Here is a 17,131-nt window from a genome sequence, read left to right on the forward strand (position 1 = left end):
TATTAAATTGAGTTCCACATGTATACCATACACGCGTGCCATAAATAACCAGTGGACACTCAATTTTATAATGAAGACATTGTAAAACATGGAAAAAAAGAATCAGTTGCATTTGCCCCCAGTCGAAATCCCGTTGTACCTTATTTTAACTTACAATTAGAACATTCCTAGCTATTTTGGCATTCACTTGTCGAGCACCATTAAAAATTTCAATACCTATTCGTTTAAATTAGGCAAAAATGTCTCGCTCTCAAGAATAGGGTACATTGTCGCCTGCCATTGCGACGCGTTTAGTTATTCCTTTAAATATGTACAAGCAAATTTTAGTCCTTAGGCACTGGTGAATGAGATGGGCCATTTTTCTCAAAGTTGTCCCCCCCACTTTTTTTGTAACATGGGATTTTTTTACGCGATTAATACTCAGAATCGCGAGGTCTTTCGATCCTGATAGGAGGAAAAAAATGTCCCAAGATTTCCATACATTTTTTCGAACCTTCCATTCCGTTACCGCCATACAAAATGTATGAAAATATGGTGACGGAATGGGAAAAAAACTTGGGACACTTTTTTTCTCCTATTAGAATTGAAAGAGCTCGCGATTCTGAGTGGAATCCACATAAAAATGTCCAAACCAAAAAAAAAGTGGGGTGGACAACTTTGAAAGAAATGGCCCAGATATCGGTGATAGAAAGGAACAAAAGATAGTCGGTCCCGTGTAAATAAAAGAGAGAGCGAGCGATTTATAGTTCATCTATTGACGACCTGGCTCAGTCGGTAGTGACCCTGCCTGCTAAGCCGCGGTCCTGGGTTCAAATCCCGGTAAGGGCATTTATTTGTGTGATGAGCACAGATATTTGTTCCTGAGTCATGGATGTTTTCTATGTATGTATTTATCTATGTAAGTATGTATATGCCTATATTGTGCGATAAGTTTATTTCTTCGAATTTGCTGACACCTACTGACATTATGTAAATTTATCAATTTCCGCTACCTTAAGGTTGTCTGGAAGAAATCGCTCTTTAGCGATAAGACCGCCTGTTGTTTACCTTTGTTCGTGTTGCTTCCTTGTTTTGTATTGTTGTTTTTTATCAAGGTGTGCAATAAAGAGTATTGTATTGTATATCGTCGCTTAGCACCTATAGTACAAGCTTTGCTTAGTTTGAGGCTAAGTCAATCTGTGTAAGGTGTCCCCAATATTTATTTATTTATTATTATTATTTTATCTATAGTTCAGCTCGGGCTATCATCGTGTCTCTTTTATTTACACGGGAGCGACTACCTTTTGTTCTCGTCTAAAGCTTTTTACTTGTTTTTGATGGGACCAGTGCCTTATTGTAAATCACGATGTATACAAAGTACCTTTTAATTGAGAACGACTCAAATATTTACTAAACTTGTAAGTAATACGGGCAGCCTCTTACTATTCTACAAGTTTGACAAGCTCATTTCATAGATATATTTATATGTAATACTAATAGATAAAACACGATATATTTATTGCAAAGGTGCAAAAAATTATATAAATTTTTTAATTATAGCTGAATCATAAGCGTAGTATGGGTAATGAAGTTTCTTAGACATATTTGGTATCGTGTTCATACAAATCCTTTAAAATTTTAATCTCTTTACACTTGAAACGTGCAGTTTCTTTTTTACTTACCTATCTTACCCTTACCTACCTCGTATGATATTTTAGCAATATATTTTTCATCACACTTGCTCGTAAACGGTGTTATTACATGCCTGCATACTGATATGTAATGACTAATGAGCTATTTTATCGCCCTAGGACGGTTAAAGTGAATACCTGTAGGCCTAGCACATGATGGCCGCGGGAGTATGTCGCCGCGAGATAGATGCCACGTCTTCTTCTAACTGTATTAATGACATAAGGACGGGTAGTCTATATCGCGGCGACATACTCCCGCGGCCATTATGTGCTAGGCCTACTGCACGGGTAGCATGGTCGCGCGATAGACGATAAAATATCACCATACCTATTCAAGGCCCGCTTGATTCTTTATTGAACTAATACTGGGATGAGGTTAATTTATTTCGTCCCTATCGCACTATTAGTAAGTGCGATAGGGACGGCCAGATGTTTTATCATTTGTCGCGCGACCATAATTGCCTGCCTGGGTGGAGCCTTCCACGACCTGTCAAAAATTACAAGATGGCGGACGAATGTTCGAAATGTCAACGTGAGTATTTCAATACGTTTAGTTTAAAATTTGGTTATTATTTCGCGAGTGTGATGAAAAACATTATGTGTATCACGCGAGTTATTAAAGCCCTCCGCCTTCGGCGTCGGGCTTCTAACAGCCTCTCGTTCGTGATCCTTCACTTTCCGCCCTTAATACACAATGTACTATTATACAAAATCGCCCGTATTACCCACCATTTACAATATAAAATGCTAATTCAAGATAAATTGCCAATTCATACTTATAAAATGTCAATTCGTTCTTCAATCAATTCATTAATATAAAACATTGAATTTTATAATAATTACATAATGTGTACTTTTATTATTTTTAAATTCTCTCTCGTTTGTGCTTGCTTTAACATATCAGAGAGCTATTTAAACATAAAGAAACTAGTGAAATCTAAAATTGACATAAATAATTTCTAAAACTAAACTGGACAACTTGTTCTTAACATTAATTCGGGGTAAAAAGGTTATTTTTTTTCTTAAAAATTAACATTAAAAAATTAAAATGACCTTAAAGTTATTTTAACTAAAGTTGTACTAAATATCATTACAATGGATCACATTTGAACGCCGAAGCCTCATAAGATACGAAAATGTATACAGTCAACAGCATAAGTATCTAAACGGGCTAAGTGTCCACAACTATCTACACACAGTTGTCAAATAAAACTTCAAACATAGATTTTAGACTTAAAAACGGTTTATATGACTGATAACAATAAGACTGGGAGTAGAAAAAGATTATCATAGGCATAAACTCGAAAATTGGTTAATCGTCTAATGAATCTTCGAGGTTCGAGGGCGTCAGCTGCCGCTTAGTTGGTAGGTTGAGGAAAGGCAGCTATCAAATGACTTTTTATGTATTATATGAACGGCGATTGGCCTCAGTCACACCTTATGGAAAGTGAAGACAGAGCCTAAGATAGAGTATGTTTTTTTAAATATTGTAAACAGGTAAAGCATGACTAAAATCTCACACAGTCTAGGATGGAGCATGTTTACTTAAAATATGTCTATGCACTTATGATTTAAAAAGCTCCAAGTTATAGTGACTTGGAAAAAGTTCCACTCCTTAGCCACAGTATAATAAAGAGTACTATCGTACAGTATGGCCACTCCCGCTCCCCGCTGAAAGTGCCGCCCACCCCCTCTCGGTTACCTCACAGTTACCGCCTGTCAAACGCGACCAGTCAACCTGTCATATCTCACTCAGACAAGCATAGTACGCGTTCACCTACACCAGCTTAGACTGTGTGCTAGGAACGCGCCTCTTTCATATAAATGATCGCCAGTGTCCGAGGTGTGCCTTAGCTGTCCCATACAGATTTTTAAATTTATTCTAGTTTGTTATATTCAGGTAACTTTGAACACAGCACTAGATACTTCTACTGCTGTCTATATGTTTGAATTAAAAATCCTACATTATCAAATATTTCATTAATAATTAATAGTTTAGGTATATCCATACAAAGCCGAGTAGAAATTAAAAAAAAGAATAAACATTAGTTTTTAAAATGTATAAGTATCAATACAAACAAGATATTGACAGTTTTAATTTTTTTTTGTTCAGGCTGTAATTATGCTCTTAGACCCAGACTATTATTGTGTGAAATCGTAAAACGTGGTTGTCAAAAAAATAACCAAAATTAAATATTATCAGGGGCGGCTCACTCCGCGATTCTATCACCCGTTACAAGTACATGCCGGCGGCCGAGAGTTCGCGGCCCATTCAGTGGTGGACCTTTACGCGGCGCAATAGAATTCAGTGTTGGCTGCTCGTGTGCGGTCCGATTGTTAATGTAGGTAAGAATTTAGAATGGCGGCATTTTGTAAACATCAAAGGAGTGAGCCTTCTGTACTTGTTCTATTATATATTCTGTGTATGTCTTTGTGTGTTCAAATATTCCACAAAAAAAGTTGGTTACTCTTCAGGGCTATACATAAATCGAGAATATACATATTAAAAATTTTAAAAAAAACTGGGTCTTTAAAAGGTTTTTATACATTTGGAATGTTAGGCCTCAAAAGAGACTATGTCACTTTTGTTTTATCAGAAATCTTAAAAGTAAAACCTACTGGTTATATTCTATTTTATATTTTTTTATATTTAAACATAGTTAACTTAAACATGACACAATCAACTTAACTATACACTAAATCAACAACTGAAAGTTGATTCTGATAAAAACGAAAAAAAAAGCACCTTACAGACCATATAGGAAGGTAGATCGGAGATGCCTAATCATTATACCTAGATATTTTTCTGGCACGAACGTCAAGCTGTTAGTGCTTGACAAAATAAAAACATCGACAATCCTTTTATCTTTTCTTTTTTGTGAAAAATTATGCAAACTATTAAAATATAGTACGTTTTATTATTATTGTCCATTTATTTTCAAACATGTGACATTTGTAGAAAACATTAATGCTAATTAACACAAGTCAAATTATAATCTATTGAAAATATTTCAACTTGTGCTATCTTAAAGTAGTTACACCACTATATATATAAATTAAAACCGAAATAAATTACACATATGAAAGAAAAAGTGACCAAGGTCTCTAGTGCCTGAGGCTGGCTTCCAGGCCTTGGTCACTTTTTAGGGTTCCGTAGCCAAAATGGCAAAAACGGAACCCTTATAGTTTCGTCATGTCCGTCTGTCCGTCTGTCCGTCTGTCCGTCTGTCCGTCTGTCACAGCCGATTTACTCGGAAACTATAAGTACTACAGTGATGAAATTTGATGGGAATATGTGTTGTATGAACCGCTACAAAATTATGACACTAAATAGTAAAAAAAAAGAATTGGGGGTGGGGCCCCCATACATGTAACTGAGGGATGAAAATTTTTTTTTTCGATGTACATACCCGTGTGGGGTATCAATGGAAAGGTCTTTTAAAATGATATAAAGTTTTCTAAAAAACATTTTTCTTAAAGTGAACGGTTTTTGAGATATCAGCTCTCAAAGTCGTAAAAAGTATGTCCCCCCCCTCTATTTTTATAACTACGGGGTATAAAATTCTAAAAAAAATAGAGGTGATGCATGCTAATTAACTCTTTCAACGATTTTTGGTTTGATCAAAGTATCTCTTATAGTTTTTGAGATAGGTTGATTTAACTGTAATTTTGGTTTGCTGCTACGGAACCCTTTGTGCGCGAGCCCGACTCGCACTTGGCCGGTTTTCTTACATATGTGTAATTCATTTCGGTTTTAAAACATTAATGTTAAATACACATAAATTAAAACCTATATTCCCTAAACGGCGTTGGCAGTGCACATGAAACTACTCAAGATTCAGTCATTAATGACATAAATATAATAATTAATGAAATATTATGTATAATGTAAGGTATCGATGACCTAAACATCGGAAGGAAGTCACTAGTGTCACTTCGTTCGTGCCAGAAAAATATCCAGGTAGGTATACTGATGATTTGTATTGAATACGCCAGTCGCAAGTTCTTGAACCCACACACACTTGTAGATGGACGCTCCTATTGGCCTATTGCGCAGTACACGCACATCATTTCCATGCATGTACACAATGCGAACGACCAGCGAGTCGTGCCATCACGCACGCACACATAAATAGATGTGTTCAATTAACAACTGTGACACGTTCGCCGGCGGCGTATCCGCTCTTCAGTATTATATGCTCTGAGTTATATTATATGGGTCAAATCAGGTACGGTGTACAGTAAACAGTTGTACAAGCTTATACAATCACTTTTGATGTGTACTTTTTGTCACTTTACAATCTTTACATAGGTACAGAATATTGGAGGGGAAGATTGAAGAAATGTTTTTCGATACATTTCTGGGCTCTGCCCTTCTGGTTTCTGGTAACTTAGCCAATATATCTTAAATATTAAGTTGGTTTAAAGTCACTGCTGTAAAATAATATGCAGAAATTTTACAATCGGCCGGCGACATGTAAGATTTCCTGCCAAAAATGGAAGTCTAAAGGCTTCTATAGATCAAATACAATTAATTTCTCTAAGAAACTAGGGTCTTAACTTTTACGGTAAACGAGTTATTAAAAAAAAATAAAGATAATTGCTGAACACGTGTGTGACGACAGCCTTTACCAATTCCTAATGTTATTTGTTTTGACATGTGCCGTCAATCACTTGACACTAACTTGAATGTTATTCTTAAGGTCTCTCACACTAATAAATTCATTTATTATGTATGAAAATGATGATTTTTTTTTAATGCGAATTTAACTAAAAGTCATATATACAGGGTGGTTCCTGAAAATGAACCTAGCTACGTGTCGAATTTAACGGAAAACCAAAAAACACGGTGTATAAGTTCAGCTCATATTGTCATTAGTGTTTTCATTTAACAATAAATTGTTTTATCACTTTACCAAGAACCCATCTGGTGGGCACTCGTAAACTTTGCTCAGGTTATTATAGTATGAATTTTCTGAGATGGATTTTCGGCTTTTGCCGTAATCTGTCTAACAAAAGCCTTTGTTTCTATTATTCACGGCGGCTAGCTCCCGTTTCCACAGCACGTGCTAAAGTCTCTGTGTAGTTAAAAAGTAACTACCATGATATTAATAAGGTTCAAATTTATGAAACAGTTTGCAGTATGCAGGTAACTTTTTTTTGAGGATGACAAAACGTGTTATCTCCGAAAGGGCTTTTTATGGATTTGGACCTTATGACACTTTGTGACTACACAGAGACTATAGCGCGTGCCGTGGAGACGGGAGCTAGCCGCCGTGAATAATAGAAACAAAGGCTTAATTTGTTTAACAGATTACAGCAAAAGGCAAAAAACCATCTCAGAAAATTCATACTATAATTACGACCGGTTTCTGAAAAAGTGCGCCATTTTTTGTCTGATTGCGGAAAGTGTTAAAAATTAAAAAAAAATCTGTCTACACCAATTCAAGGTCAGCATTAGCAGTGTTTCGATTATTAAACATGACACAAAATAGTAAAAAACCTCCGTTTTCTTTGGCCATTTCTGCAGGCGTAAGCACACTTATCGCATCGGTGCGTCCCTATCGCTTACAAATAGTGCGAAAAGGACGGCCTGACGTTATATCGTATCACGCGACCGTGCTTGCCTGTTCTAATTGATTATTTAAAAGTATAAATCAAAACTTTCAGTCTTAGCTCAGTGATGTCCGACTGGGACGCTCTCCGCCTTTTGGTCACGAAAAAACTTTGACAGCCGCTCCTTTTGCACATCGTTGTACCTCTTGTTGGAGATCCGGACCTACAAAAACCAATTAAGTAATGCTGAATTTTTATTTAAACAAATAACTAAAAACATTATTTCTATTACGGAAAAACTTATAAGTAAATAATTTTTAAGAAAAAAACGTGATAAATACTTTCAAATGTTGGATTATGTTATCAATTCGTCTGTATATTTTTTAATGTTTGTTATTAGATATCTCCGTCATTTCTGAACAAATTTTGAAATTTGGATGATTCTGAAGTACTTACAGATGAGAATGATTATCAGAACGGAACTCTAACCAAGGGCGGCTCACTCTTCATCAGCAGTTCCACTGCACCAAATGTCACTGTTCTGGACGTAAGTGCATGCTGTTCTTATAAAAATACCAAAGTCACTATTAGTGTGCCGTTCAGATTTGAGAAGTTCCGTTCTGACCGTCATCAGCAGTTCCACTGCACCAAATGTCACTGTTCTGGACGTAAGTGCATGCTGTTCTTATAAAAACACCAAAGTCACTATAAGTGTGCCGTTCAGATTTGAGGAGTTCCATTCTGACCATCATCAGGAGTTCCACTGCACCAAATGTCACTGTTCCGTACGTAAATACATGCTGTTCCTTTAAAAACACAAAAATCACCATATGTATGCCTTTCAGATTTGAGGAGTTCCCTCGATTTCTCCAGGATCCCATCATCAGAACTGGGTTCTGAGAAAAATGGGACCAATCTGTATACATATACATTCAATCAAAAAAAAAATTTCAAAATCGGTCCAGTAACGACGGAGATATCGAGGAACAAACATAAAAAAAAAAAATACAGACGAATTGAGAACCCCTTCCCTTGAGATTTGGAAGGCGGTTAAAAATGCTCCCCAAGTCGTCACTGTGTGTTATGGTGCCCAGAAGGCTGGCAGCGTTGATGTGATGAAAATAAACATTTGGGAACCACAAAAAAAAGAAATTAAGTAATGTAATGGTAATAAATAGTATATTGTACAACAAGGGAGGTAAGGGAGATATTGATAACGAGTTTTATAATTCGCGACAGCCGCAGGTAATATTCTTAACTCCTGAGTTACACACAATGTTTTTCATCATATTTGAGAGGAAAAAATCACAAGGCAAAACCTTCAACCGCGTCGTTGCGACTAGTAGTGTATCTTCACCTATATCGGATTCATCATCATCATCCTCCTTGCGTTATCCCGGCATTTGCCACGTCTCATGGGAGCCTGAGGTCCGCATTGACAACTAATTCCAAGATTTGGCGCAGGCACTAGTTTTTACGAAAGCGACTGCCATCTGAACTTTCAACCCGAAGGGTAAACTATACCTTATTGGAGTTAGTCCGGTTTCCTCACGATGTTTTCCTTCACCGAAAAGCGACTGGCAGATATCAAATGACATTTCGCACTTAAATTCCGATGAAAAACTCAATGGTGCGAGCCGGGGTTCGAACCCGCGACCTTCGGAACGAAAGTCACACGTACTTACCGCTAGGCTACCAGCGTGCAGCGCTTCTATCGGATTCTTCATATAAATGCAATGTTTTTGATTACAAAAACTTTTTGAGCACAAACGAGCACTGAAATACTTATAAAAATTAAAAGCAATGTCCGATGAAACATGCAATTCAAACTATTTGTGTGTCCATCAAACACGATTATCAAGTGTTAACTTTTTCATTTTTTAATTAGTCTACCACAGATAACCTAACTCTGTCTACTTCGTGTGACATTTTAAACTAAGGCACGCCACAGACACTCTTAAAAATTCATAATCTTAAAAAAGATTTGAAGCAACCTGTCAGTTCAATCTGAAAATTCTGTCAGTTTTAACTGATAGTTGCATAAAAATCTTTTTTAGGGTCTTTTAGTTACCCTTATAGGCCATGTCCTGTCCGTCCCATGGACTCATCTAGGCCACACTAAATTGAACTTTATCACCGGTTTCTTATCAGTTTCGTCCATGTCTGTTGGGGCTGTGTCCGCACGTGTGACCAGTGTTATTAGTAGATTTGGTAGTAACTTTGAATATTGACTGGTATCCCCAAAGAATGACAGTGATGACGTCATTCAAATAATTTTGACAGTGGCAATAAGTGCGAGAGGGACACCAGCCCCAACTTTACCCTCTCATGTGGACACACTTTTTGGCCTAACAACTCAATCTAGCTTAATAATATATAAATCTATGGTCCGTCCGTCCGTCCGCGGATAATCTCAGTAACCGTTAGCACTAGAAAGTTGAAATTTGGTACCAATATGTATATCAATCACGCCAACAAAGTGCAAAAATAAAAAATGGAAAAAATGTTTTATTAGGGTACCCCCCTACATTTAAAGTGGGGGCTGATATTTTTTTTCATTCCAACCCCAACGTGCGATATATTGTTGGATAGGTATTTAAAAATGAATTAGGGTTTACTCAGATCGTTTTTTAATAATCTTAATATTTTCGGAAATAATCGCTCCTAAAGGAAAAAAAAGTGCGTCCCCCCCACCCTCTAACTTTTGAACCATATGTTTAAAAAATATGAAAAAAAAACCGGCCAAGTGCGAGTCGGACTCGCGCACCGAGGGTTCCGTACAAATTTCGTATGAATTTCAATTTAATACCTCTACGCGTTTATGAGGAAATGGGTAGTAAGGTTAAAATTATTAAAAAAAAATATATTATGTGATGTAACTAAAAATTTATGGTTTTCGTAATTTTTCCTTTATCTATGCTATAAGACGTTGCTTCGTACCAAATTTCAAGATTCTGAGTTCACGGGAAGCACCCTGTAGGTTTTGATTCCCTTGCAAGTGTCGAAAATTTGCGGCATAAACGGCTGTATCTTTTGATTGCGTTGGCTTAGAAGTTTGATTTTTTCACAGCTTCAAGGGACAGTAGACCTGAGTAATTGATATAAATTTCAGCTTCATACCTCCACGCGTTCCTGAGAAAAAGGGTCTTGACAGACGGACGGACGGACGGACAGACGGACAACAAAGTGATCCTATAAGGGTTCCGTTTTTTCCTTTTGAGGTACGGAACCCTAAAAATCACAAAAGTAGAACTTTATAAAGACTTTCTAGGAAAATTGTTTTGAACTTGATAGGTTCAGTAGTTTTTGAGAAAAATACGGAAAACTACGGAACCCTACACTGAGCGTGGCCCGACACGCTCTTGGCCGGTTTTTTAAAAGACTGTCTGTGGCGTGCCTCAGACGTGAAAATTTAAATCGGTATGTCATATAGGTACCTGTTCTAGCAGTTTAAGAACTGCTTTGTTGTTAGGGCAGATGTCGTCGGCAGTCCTGAGGTCAGAGAGCGCGGCGTCGTAGTTCTTGAGCGCGAAATGTGATTGGCCCCGCCGGTAGAGGGCCTTCTCGTTGCGCGGGTCCACTGAGAGAACCTGGTTCACAAAGTTTTTATTGGGTTGGTAAGAAAGTAATGAGCGAATCATAACCAATATTGTAATTTTTATTTAATTTATTATTTTAATCATTTATCAAAAATATAACGGCCTTCGTTATCTACTACTTGTCTCCATCGTTCTGGTAAAGAATGAATAGCATCGGCGAAGAAGTTCTTAAGTTTAGATTCAAAAAACTCAGCTATGTACTGTCGTAGATGGGCTTGATCATCGAACTTTTTTTCATTCAAGGCATTGCTTAGCGATCTGAACAATGCGTAATCCGTAGGTGCCAAGTCTGGAGAGTACGGTGGATGAGGTATCACTTTCCAACCTAGCTCCAATAGCTTTAGCCGAGTCACTTTTGCAATGTGTGGGCGAGCATTGTCGTGTAAGAAAAAAACTTTAGCATGCTGTGGACGATTCTGACAGATTTTTTGGTTTAAATTTTCAAGCTGATTACAGTATACTGATGCGGTAACAGTCATTCCACTTGGTAGGAGTTCCCAGTGAATAATACCATGAATATCCCACCAAACGGACAGCATAACTTTTTTCGGGTGAGGCTCTGTTTTTGGTGCCTCTATTCCTTTTTCGTTTGGAGCTAGCCACTGACGTTTGCGTGTGTGATTTATATATAAGACCCATTTTCCATCTCCAGTGATAAGATGGTCCAACCAGTTGAATGTGCGGCGAAAAGACAGAAGTTGTATGCAGATATCGGCACGGTGGTTTAGTTGATCTCTATCAAGTTCGTGCGGTATCCAAACACTGTATTTGTAGTTTTTTCCCAACTCGTGTAAATGTGTTTCTATGGTGACATGAGAGCAGCCTAACTCGGTAGCAAGAGTACGACTCGTTAGCCTCGGATCTCCTTCAATTAAGGTTTTTAATTTGGCTACATCAATCTTCACCGGTCGACCAGACTTAGGTTGATCTGATAATGAAAAGTCGCCACTACGAAACCGCTGGAACCATCGTTTCGCCGTGGCCTCAGACACAACTTCAAGAGCAACACGCTGACATATATTACGCACTGCTTCGGCGGCTGAATGGCCAGACTGAAATTCATATAGTAAGCAATGCCTTACATGCACTTTTAATTCGTCCATTTTCTTCCTTATATTAGCTCGGCGACAGCTAGTGAATGACTGACGAGAAACTGTGCGACTCGCCCTTTATATACTTTCGACCATAGAAGATTCTAGAACTCTCTCAAAAATTTTATGTGGAATTCAATCGATCGCTCATTACTTTCTTACCAACCCAATAATTAAGGGGCTGACAACACCCAATTGCGTAAAATTGATGTTATACTTGCGCAGTTTTTTTTAAGACAAACTATTAGTCTTAGTAAGGCAAGTAAATTATATGTTATTATTCATTATATTTCAACGAACATAGCCGTACTCGATACACGATTTAATGAAATCGGCTCGACAGAAAAAAATTGCAAAGATTGGTCTCGAGTTCGTAATTAAACGGTTGTGTGTCCTTCAATTATTCACTTAGTTGTCTTTAGTTAATATTATAATAACAAATATATACATATCTAAAACACTATCGAAACATTTTGCACAAATAATGCATTTTTCTATTTTATTTTAATATTTTTCCGCACTTTTCGTACCTATCCGCCCTTTTTTAGTGACATCGCGCTCTCACTTACTCCCTTACGATTAGACAGTGTACGCTAGCGTCAAGGCCATTAGGTGCTGTCAGCGTCTTAAGCAAACGTTTACAGGGTGTAATTTTTATAACAGACAATATTAGGGAGGTGTAGCTGATACAGAGCTCAAATAACGAAAAAATGTAATCGAGTTCATAAATATGTTTACACTTCTTCACCTTCAACTCGATGCAATAAGGTGAAAAAATGTACACATATTCATGAACTCGACTGTACCTTAATTTTACCCAAATGATTACTGAAATTCCATAATTATGGATAAAAAGCGCGCAGCGGTGCAGTAGAGTAAAAAATGGTGGCATCGTAGCTCCCGAATTGATGAACCGATTTAGATATAGTTTTTTTCTTTGAAAGCTGAATTAGTCGGGAGTGTTCTTTGCCATGTTTGATGGAAATCTGTCTAAATTTTTTTTTTTTTTTCAATATTAAAATTTTGTATTTGTGATTATAATTATATGTATAGGACATTTTTACACAGATTGATTGAGTCCCACGGTAAGCTCAAGAAGGCTTGTGTTGTGGGTACTCGGACAACTACTTATATACAATATATGAATTCTTATATACATACTATACATAGAAAACATCCATGACTCAGGAACAAATATCTCATCAGACAAATAAATGCCCTTACCGGGATTTGAACCCGGGACCGCGGCTTAGCAGGCAGGTCACTAAGGGACCGACCCCACTTAGGCGTCGCGTATCTCGCGGCGCGCAATGGACGGCTCCGCCACGCCGCCTGAATGTAATCATAAACTAAATATAACAAGATCATACCATCCCATACATTAAAATGCGACCGCCTACGAACGCGCTTACACTCCACCACACATAGATGGCGCCACAAAAAAATGCCTTGTTGCCACTGATTATTTGTAGATTGGCATTAAGTGTCAATTCCGAGCCGTAAATCTATGTCAAAAGTGACACTTAACGCCATCTACAAGTATAATCGAAACCTACAAGACATTTTTTTTGTGGCGCCATCTATGTGTGGTGGAGTGTAAGCGCGGTCTTAGGCGGTCGCATTTTAATGTATGGGATGGTATGATCTTGTTATATTTAATCTATGATGTAATTCAAAAAACGTCTCTCTCTGAGGAGACGCCTAAGTGGGGACGCTGCCTAACGATTACGCCAGAGCGGTCGTCAATAATTAATTCGGTTGGTTTGATTACCTCAGTGCAGCATTTGAGGCAGGCCTGGAAGTTTTCCAGCTTGACGTGGCACGCCGCTAAATTTAGGTTACACTGCTGCGTATACGTCACTGCTTTGTTGAACGCTGGAAAATAAATAAATGGAATAATAATAAATAAGGATTATAGGACATTTTTACACAGAATGACTCAAACAATCAATCAAGCAACATCCATGACTCAGGAACAAATATCTGTGCTCGTCACACAAATAAATGGCCTTAACGGGATTCGAACCCTGGACTGCGACGTAGCAGGCCGGGTCACTACCGCCTAGGCTAGAGCGGTCGTCGATATAGTTATCGCATTTTATTAGTCGTTGCAATGGATTATGGGGTATCTATTATTGTAGGTTTTTTTATTCATACTATATGGAATCTAAATCGGGAAGCGATGACAATTTATTGTTATAGTTTAGTTTAGTTTATTTATTCTAGAACAATTTAACATCGTGTTTGAATGTGTATGTACAATAAATATTAACCTAGTAACCCAAGTAACAATTTCTGGTCCTATAGTGGTCGCGAGCACCAAATTAAATCACATTAAATGGTCCTATAAATAGTCTATATTGGTACTGTAGAGCCGATTTGGCGCAATTATGCAGCCATTTAGTGATATAATAGGGCTATAGCAGTATCATCCGTGACGTTTAAGGTCTATAATGGTGATGTGATGATGACTATTGTGCTAATTTGTTGACATAGAGGACACAGTAACGCTATTATAGTATCAATTTATGCTATAGTAGCATTTGAGATTCCATTATACAGGTTTTTTGTTCTGTAATAGCAGTTGCCGTCCCTTTTAATGCGAATGAATGAAATTTCTAAAATAATTTTATGTGTGTAATATTTAACAAAAACTGTTCTAAACGAGGAACTTTATGAAAAGTGGCGTGTGAACTTGTGAAGTTTAGTGTCAATCAAAATAATTTGGATTTCGTATAATTCCATCATTACTGCAAAAAGGTATGCGATGGAAATTTTACCGTTAAAAGAATATTAGTTTAATGGAGTATTTTAAGTGCGCCCTCGATTTATACCTGTTTTGAATAAAATAAATAAATATAATTTAATACAATAAAATTATTGGCACCATAGTTTCTACTATGGATCCAAGAAGTAAAACATACGCTTTTATAGTTCGACTATGTCACTTATCATACGCATTCACTGCCATAAGCCCGCCATTGTGGATTCAATTAGGGTTGCATGAGACTTTAACTATGATCCAGTTTAACTTATAAGTTCTTTATATAGAAAACAATACTTGTTTTCAATGTTTTACTATAGAAAGATCTTCTAAACAGTTTTTTTTTATAAAACATATAGTAAACTCAGCTATAACGCTATTGTGTTTTAAAAGAGATACCGAAACCATTATTCCACAGTTCTGTGATATAAAAGAGTAATTGTGACGTATACGGCGATGAGATATAAAAGGCATTAGAAAACGACTATTAACGCTTTACAAAGCTATATAAACGTATCCTGAAAACTTCATTATACAGCAAAATAGCTCTATAATGGTATTCATATCACTACTACAGTGTTAAATACTGTAGCAGTGTTTTCCAAAGCAACTATATCCCAAAATAGTGGTATAGTTAGGTTTTAATTTCTGTTAAAATACGACTACTAAAAATACTATAAGCGGCTTGTTGGGAACCTTAATAGCGCAAATTGATAGCATAACAGTGATTCCTAACACTATTATACAATAATATTGTTCTTTAGTAGGTTATTTGATCCTGTTATAGACCAGGCCTATAGCGGCTCTATAAAATGGTGATATAAACGTTTACATCACTTCCTAATAACACCTTTTAGCTGTATAACACAACAACTATAGCGGCTTGTCGGGAACCTTAATAGCGTAAATTGATTGCATAACAGTGATTTCTAACACCATTATATAATAATATTGTTCTATAGTAGTCATATTTGATCCTGTTATAGACCAGGCCTATAGCGGCTCTATAAAATGGTGATATAAACGTTTACATCACTTCCTAATAACACCTTTTAGCTGTATAACGCAACAACTATAGCGGCTTGTCGGGAACCTTAATAGCGCAAATTGATTGCATAACAGTGATTTCTAACACCATTATATAATAATATTGTTCTATAGTAGTCATATTTGATCCTGTTATAGACCAGGCCTATAGCGGCTCTATAAAATGGTGATATAAACGTTTACATCACTTCCTAATAACACCTTTTAGCTGTAAAACGCAACAACTATAGCGGCTTGTCGGGAACCTTAATAGCGCAAATTGATTGCATAGCAGTGATTCCTAACACTATTATACAATAATATAGATCTATAGAAGTCATATTTGATCCTGTTATAGACCAGGCCTATAGCGGCTCTATAAAATGGTGATATAAACGTTTACATCACTTCCTAATAACACCTTTTAGCGGTATAAGCTTATAGAGCTAAAAGGTGTTACTGGAGGCTTTTATACGACAAGCGGTCACGCCGAAAACCTTTATACGACATCTATAGTAGCTTTTGGCGTCGAAAACCAAAATTATAGCACTAAAATGTTACTTGGGAAGTCTATAATAAAATAATACAAACAAAAACATATTATACAATAAATACCCCCAATAAAAATGTCTGCTATTATGATACTTATTAAATAAAACAATGATAAAAAAAAAGTCCACCAAAGGAGCGGCAGCTGACGTTTACAAGGCTTTATCTATTCTTATCTCACAGTCTACGGAGCTAAAATTTAAAGTTCATAATGGAAATTTCGCTACACTGAACAGTTTACTATTGATTGCCTTAAATAAGACAAAAGAATAAAAAATAATTATTTTCAAGAAAAAAAAATATTGCCAATAGAATTTGCATAAATAATTTCTGAAGTTGTATTGTAAATTTATTGCATTATTTACATGAAATTAATTTCTTAAAGAGATATGTTATGTGACTTTAATTTCATTTAGTTGTGTTGTAGTGAAGAATGTAAAGTATATTAGACAAAAGTAATGTATGCATAGATAGAAAGTAATGGAAACATATGGAGGTGTACTCACACGGGACGAGCGGTTTGGGGTCCGGCGCCTTTTGGAACAGTTCCATAAGATGCGCGATGTACCGTAAGCTTTTGTCGTACTTCCGTACTGCCCTTTTGTATCGGCCCTGGGAGAAGTACGCGTTGCCAAACGTTTTGATCGTGTTCACGTAGTCTAGTAATGTTTCTATCTGTAAAGAAATGGTTTATATACTTTATATTAAAGAAGAAGCGAGAGCGAGGGGAGGCCTTTGCCCAGCAGTGGGACTACTGATGTGCCGACAGAAAGTTTCAAAAATTCTGAAATTTTTCACATAGGAAAACTTCGGAAACTTTCAATACTTTGTATGGACTGTATGGGTGGAAACTTTCCATTTCATAAATTTAAATTC

At 36.8% G+C, this 17,131-nt stretch overlaps 1 protein-coding gene across 1 annotated transcript in view; it reads right to left on the bottom strand.

Annotated features, from left to right (window-relative positions):
* Window positions 1-6,842: 6,842 nt before the first annotated feature.
* LOC125236013 (peptidyl-prolyl cis-trans isomerase D) overlaps window positions 6,843-17,131 on the bottom strand; it is a 32,710-nt gene continuing 22,421 nt past the window's right edge. The window contains exons 6-9 of the mRNA XM_048142694.1: window positions 16,762-16,930; window positions 13,688-13,791; window positions 10,664-10,816; window positions 6,843-7,449 (exon numbers count right to left, since the gene is read on the bottom strand). Of these exons, the coding sequence (XP_047998651.1) occupies window positions 7,348-7,449; window positions 10,664-10,816; window positions 13,688-13,791; window positions 16,762-16,930 (528 nt within the window). The 3' untranslated portion in view covers window positions 6,843-7,347. The remainder of the gene's footprint in view (window positions 7,450-10,663; window positions 10,817-13,687; window positions 13,792-16,761; window positions 16,931-17,131) is intronic.

This window comes from Leguminivora glycinivorella, chromosome 18, assembly GCF_023078275.1.
Source record: "Leguminivora glycinivorella isolate SPB_JAAS2020 chromosome 18, LegGlyc_1.1, whole genome shotgun sequence".
NCBI lineage: Eukaryota > Metazoa > Arthropoda > Insecta > Lepidoptera > Tortricidae > Leguminivora > Leguminivora glycinivorella.